The 6,154-nt window shown below is 42.3% G+C and overlaps 1 protein-coding gene across 5 annotated transcripts in view; it reads right to left on the bottom strand.

Moving 5' to 3' along the window:
• Positions 1 to 305: 305 nt before the first annotated feature.
• Positions 306 to 6,154, bottom strand: part of znf516 (zinc finger protein 516) — a 66,508-nt gene continuing 60,659 nt past the window's right edge. For 4 of the 5 annotated variants that reach the window (XM_086310638.1, XM_086310636.1, XM_086310639.1 and 1 more), the window contains exon 5: positions 306 to 4,893. In XM_086310638.1, coding sequence (XP_086166764.1) covers positions 4,697 to 4,893 — 197 coding nt within the window. In that variant the 3' untranslated portion in view covers positions 306 to 4,696. The remainder of the gene's footprint in view (positions 4,894 to 6,154) is intronic. The other variant, XM_086310640.1, reaches the window with a different exon arrangement.

Genomic DNA, 6,154 nt, shown 5'->3' with positions numbered 1-6,154 from the left:
TGCTGCGTCACTGTTGACAACATGGTAAAATTCTAGTCGATAGCTGACAGTGACAGGAGTGATCGTGATGAGAATAATTCGTGTGATGGAAAATGAACAAACACAAAATGTTACCGTCAGTATTCAAAGACAACGGGCTGCACGGTTCTAGGTGACATTCACACACAGGCGGCGTAAGTAACCGAGAAAAATGAAATCTTAAAAACTGTGAACGTGTGAAGCTTTTTCATCTAAACTTGGACTCGCTCAGTCACGCTGGCTGAGGTAAATTTAAAACAAACAAGTGAAGAAAAGATAAAACGGTGCCAACAGGTGTCATTTTGTGTGTCTTTATTGTGGACATGACATTACATCTTTTTGAAATGATGTACAAAAGTATAACAGAACTGAGAATGGCTCAGACGAGGTAGAGCTTTCACATCGGCTTGCTGGCTTGAAAACTACACAGTATAAAAACAACCCGGAAAAATCGAATTAAAACAAACACTCCTGTCTGCTTCTGTCCTCTTATCCTGTTTTGAAGTGATAATAAATACAGATATCAACCAAATACATCTGGAATAATAATGTCTTCTAAGGTAAATTAATCATCGAGTTCATAACAAATTAAAAAAAAGAAATATGAATACGGACACAAATAATACAACTTAAGAGGCATGTAAAACAAACCCAACCAAAGAGAAAAAAGAAACACCTGCCAGCCCCTCTGGGAGGGCAAACCATGACTAGCTACTCAACAAATCCTACAGTTTAGCAAATAGACTAAAAACACACTTTTACATCTTTATGAAAAAATAAGCACTGCTGCGCCTAGCATTATCAAACCTCCCTTGAGGAAACGTAGCTAAAAAGCTGTACCACACAGCAGTCACAGAACAAATCATTTTGCATTCATATCTATAGAATCATTCTAACAAAATAAAAGCCCCAAAAAAGAAATGAAAAGAAAAGTGTTAGCCGGCACCGTTAAAAAGACATTCTCAAAGAAACCTTAGCTAGAACTGGACAAAATAAGAATGGTTAAAGCACTAACCTAGTCTAAGTGCACTAGTAATGCCATTTGGTTTCTACCGCTGTATATAAAGGGTTTGGTAAGAGTTTAAGAGATTAGAGATATACACTTTATATTACACTTACTCCTGCTTCATAGTTTTTCTAAGTCACACTTCGGAGTACAAATTCATAGCTGAGGAATTTATCTTAAAGGGACTTCTGTACAACATTGGTATTAGTACTACCCTACCTCAAAGGCTAGAGAATCCATTTCAAGTATTTTCACTAACCACACCTTCAACATACACGTTTGTGCATTATTAGTCCGATTCAAGCACACGATATTGTATGCATAACTAAACAACCCAATGGCATAACAACTGTTTCATCACACATTTGCGTAAAAACTACTGAGGTCTCAAAATAGATGGAAAATACAGTACTCTGTAAGCTCCGTCATCTACAACTGGTGTGAATTTTGAATCAGAGAAACCGACTGCTTTACTCTTCTTCAGAGTCTTGAGCTGCTTCGCTTTACTTCTCCTCTTCCCCTACATGCTGGGCATGGCGTATTCAATCCTGGGGGCTATTTTAAGGGTGAAGGACAAGTAAAACAAACAGCCCTGCTTGACATCAGCCAATAAATGTTAGCATGCTTTCATTACAGGAGGTAGGATAATATAGAAAGCATCGAGACGGAGGCTGTAGTACACGGGAAGTTTAGTCAACCTCTAATACAGTATAAAGAGGTTTGAAATGCACGCGCACACACACACACACACACACACACACACACACACACACACACACACACACACACACACACACACACACCTGTGTTAAGGCTGTGACAGCTCTACAATTCAGTGTCTCCACCTTGTGTATTTACTCATGAACTCTCTGATAGGCTGACCTCCTCACCTCTGCCTACTCTTTCTCTGACCCCCTCGAATGCAAAGCGTCATATCACCATTCAAAGAATCAGACTGACAGCCCAGGGGATAGGCTCTGCTTAAATGTTCTGGTAACCTAATCAGCTCTGCATTGTCGGTCCAATAAACACACTGTTACACAGGATGGTGGATACGTTTCATTATGTGCCCACTTTATCTTTAAAATAAAACCATTAAAGGCACAGCTTTAAATCCTAACACGAGAAGATTAACATCACGGTCACGTCTGTCCACTAAGAATGGCCGGGGACTTAGTACGAAGACTGGGGACAGGAAGGAACGGCAGGCCCAGTCGTGACTTTGAACATTTGAACAAGTTTAAAAACGGTCACACTACTTTGCAAAGGGAAAAAAAAAAAGAATGCACTTGAACTGCTGCTTTCTTCGGTTATTAAGGCCTCATCATAGACGTCAAGTTGGTCGCTTGCTGTTACAGTGCATGTACCCGCTGAATAATAGGTGTCAGCCAGTAGCTCAACTACAGCACAAATAGGAGGTGATGTCAAAATCAGATGCAAAGAAATAGCTGTTTTTGTTTTGTTTATTTTTAAGTCTTATCCTTTCAGACATTTGCAAAATCTGTCTGTATAATCTCTGATCTTCTGTGCCGACATATTGTTAAAACAGCGGTAAAATCCAACAGGATGCTGTCTCCAATCCAGGTGCGGCGGCAGCTGCACAACATTCCAGGTTTCAGAAACTTGGAGGCGCATACGGGCAGGAACGAAGGCTTGCTACAGTGGATGTGATGTCAATTTGGCGTCAACTCTGCGTTCGTCAGGTGCCACTTGACGGCTATAATGGGGCCCTTAGATGGTATTCAGCCTGCCTATGGGTTCTGAATCAACAAGAGGGTAAAAGCTGGAATTAGGGGCCAAATATTCTCCTACTTCCTGGCTGCAGTGTTAATACCAACATGCTTAGTGCATGAGCTATTTACAAGGCTCCTTATCACAGTTTTGCATTTTTGTGTAATGTAGCCCATCGTTACCTATGTTACTTCCATAACATCCTTTATCAGTCTTGCAACTCAAACCATTTCCTCTCAAAAAATATATTTAAAAAACTGAAGTTGACTCATTAAGCAAAAGACTATCATTCAATCGAAAACGTTCAATCGACAGGTGGCCGGTAATTTTGTGTCATTTTTCTGTATGACTGTTTGTTGCCGGTGACGTGCTCATGCCGAGTTGTTGGGCACAAGATGCATTTATTTTTTAAAAATCAAAGCATCATGGTGGATTCCAGATAGAAAACAGACAACATAAAGGTTCAGCCATTACCGTTTATGTAAGGCAAAAGATTTATGCTTTCTAAATCCAGCATAAGATGACATCATGAAATTTTTAAGAGACAGCGCGGTCAAAAGTTCAGAACTGCTCTTTAGCAATGGAAAAATCTTAGGACGCATCTCTTCCCCCTAACATGATCAGCACCGTATTTTTCTTTGCAATCTGGAGCCGACTTCTTCCTGCCACTTTCTTCCTGCTTTAGTGGAGTCCGCCTCATTTAAAGCCCAAATAGTCTGAGATGGTGACACTCTAATATGAACGAGTTACTGAGGAAAACTCCACTCAGTCCCTTCCTTTTAAATGGACAATAATTGAAGGGCCATAAAAAATGGTATGCTCATTTATATTGCCTTTTTCATGAGCATACATCTCCATTACTGTTCCCTCTCTTTTTTGTCCCTTTCTTATCCTACCTCTCTCCATCTTTCCCTCTCTTTCTAATCACAAGCTCTAGAATGGTCACCGCACTCGCACCATTACACTGTCGACTGAAGGGGAGTGAGTTTAGCACACCTAAACAAGCGCGCGCACACACACACACACACACACACACACACACACACACACACACACGCGCTGACAGAAAGAGGCAAGTCTTCTGAGTCAGAGCCCACAGGAGACAAACTTGCTATGTGCCAGCTGGTTGTCGATGAACCGTAGAGCTTCTTTCTTCTCTTGCTGTGTGTTGATGGTCAGTGTCCTGAGAAATGCACAAAATCTCACGTACAATAAAGCTTAAAAGAACAAAAAAAAATAAACAATTTAAAAAAAAAAAAAGGTTTGTGGGGGCATCTACAGCAGCCATGCAATGCCACAGTCCTCGATCACAATGCCAGCAGTTGCATCTGAGTTCAGTTTCTCTCCTCATTTACTTTCCTTCTCCTGTAAAGCAGCTGGCAGCAACTTTACTTGTTGGTACCTCCAAAAATGGCAGCAAGAGGCAACTCATCGAATTTTCAGGGCTCCCATGATCAGAAATCATTTAAAGGTCACAAGCCAACCTTCGTGATAAAGAAGACCCAATGAAGCAAAAGACTGAATGTTGGTGAGTCCAGCCTCCCTGCCAAAGAGAAACTTTGCATTTCACTCTTCACTTCTTCTATGGTGAGAGGTGTGCACACCTGACCCACGCAGCTTCTTAAAGCAGATTTCCATCAGGTGTCATTTCTATTAAAAAGACTTTTTCTGCTCCGGGCCGTCTTTGTGATTTTGAAATTTTCTAGCACAACTTGAACACGCTTTTTTACAGTAAAAAAAACAACAACAAAAAAACTACAATAACCTTCAATGTAGAAAATTCTACATCATTAAAGGGTGACGGTGAAGAGGAAAGGCTCAAAAAGTGAACTGTTAGTCGTAGGTTCTTGTGTCTAGATCTGTGAATTTCAGGAACGGTGACAGGGCTTTGGGATTGTGTAAGAAGCTGGTCCAGGTTGTGATCAGATCAGCTGAAGGTGTTTACTGTTGCTGTTGTGGGTTTGGTGGGTGTTTGGCAGCCGGTCCTCCTCGCTCCCCCTGGCTCAGTAACAAGCTCCTCCTGTCTTGGTACTGGCTGTTGTCAAAAGGCATATGGTGGACACTCTGGACATGTGTCTTTAAGTTCCCTTTCTGAGAGGCTCGGTATGGGCAGAGTTGGCAACAGAATGGCCTTTCCCCTGAGGAACACACACACAAAGTTGAAAGGTCATATGGCGGCCAGAGGTGACACCGTACACAGAATTTAGAGAGGACAGGGATGTTTAAATATACGAGACAAAAATGATGCAAAGCATAGATGAGGCTTGCTGCAGTGGGAATGGAAAAAGAAGGGGAGGAGGCCAGAGAACACAAGCAAACATAAGCAAAGACACATGGTGGAATCCAGCTAGAAGTACAGCAACACTCTGTAGGTTAAGTGAAGCCTTCATATTTATTTATTTATTTTTAAATCTATTTTCACTTAAAAAGTTCTCTATCCTGACCCAGATGGAGTAACTGTTCCTCGCCCTTTCCTGCCATCTGGAGAAGAGTGCCACACATCCCCCTGTCCAAAGAGTCCCACTTTTGTCTCCATACGTTTCTCTCAATCACCTGGGCCACCCAGCGGCCCCCTACACAAACACACCCCCTCTCAAACACACTCTGTGCGCACCCTATACTCTCGCTTCTAATTAGAATGACCTACAATGGCACAGACACCTCTGAAAAAACAAAAATAAATAAAAATAAGCAACGCACACCTGAGCAAAACAAATGAGCGTGCCATTTAATTGCACCTAATTATCATTTTGATAAATGGAAGAATATCAAAGCGGGAAAACAAATGACTCCCCGTGCCCCTCCCGCACCCCTTCTCCCAGAAGAAGAAACAGGGAAATATAGCTGTTATCATACATCATCAGAAACGCAACGGTGAGAAAAGGAAGGGGGGAGTGGGGGGCTGGTGTAAGACAGAAAGCGAGAGAGATAAAAAACAAAAAAGTATAATTAATCACACCGAACCCCCCCCCCCCCCCCCCCCTTCAAAACCCCCAAAAACAGCTGCAAAGATGGTGAGGGTGAGACGTGCGGGGGAAGCGAAAACCTCCGCGACACCGTCCTGCGAGGGAAAACATCACTGACAGGACTGGTGCACTACATTATACTAAAGGTTATCGGCACCGTAAAGCAGCGTCAACACTACATTTAATTGGACCCCTCTGCAGCGTCCGCTCCCATCACTCACAGTGTGTGTGTTAAATCTGAGTTCACATGGGCGTGCTTGATTAATTATGATGGAGGTGCCGCGTGTACAGCCCGGGTCTCTCCGAATGTCAAAGCAGAGTAGCTTTAGCCCAATGTTCCCACTGACCCCAATCCTTACTCATCGTTTCTGCAATTTTTAAAGTTTGTTAATTACTTGTGTTCAGTTTCATTTCCACACAATCCTCTTGGTTC

Source organism: Aulonocara sp. 'chitande type north' Nkhata Bay, linkage group LG11 (assembly GCF_057382095.1).
Source record: "Aulonocara sp. 'chitande type north' Nkhata Bay isolate Kocher_YH1m ecotype deep benthic linkage group LG11, A_spYH_male_GT1.1, whole genome shotgun sequence".
NCBI classification, from domain to species: domain Eukaryota; kingdom Metazoa; phylum Chordata; class Actinopteri; order Cichliformes; family Cichlidae; genus Aulonocara; species Aulonocara sp. 'chitande type north' Nkhata Bay.
The sequence above is the reverse complement of the archived record's forward strand: the minus strand, read 5'-3'. Positions and strand labels throughout refer to the sequence as shown.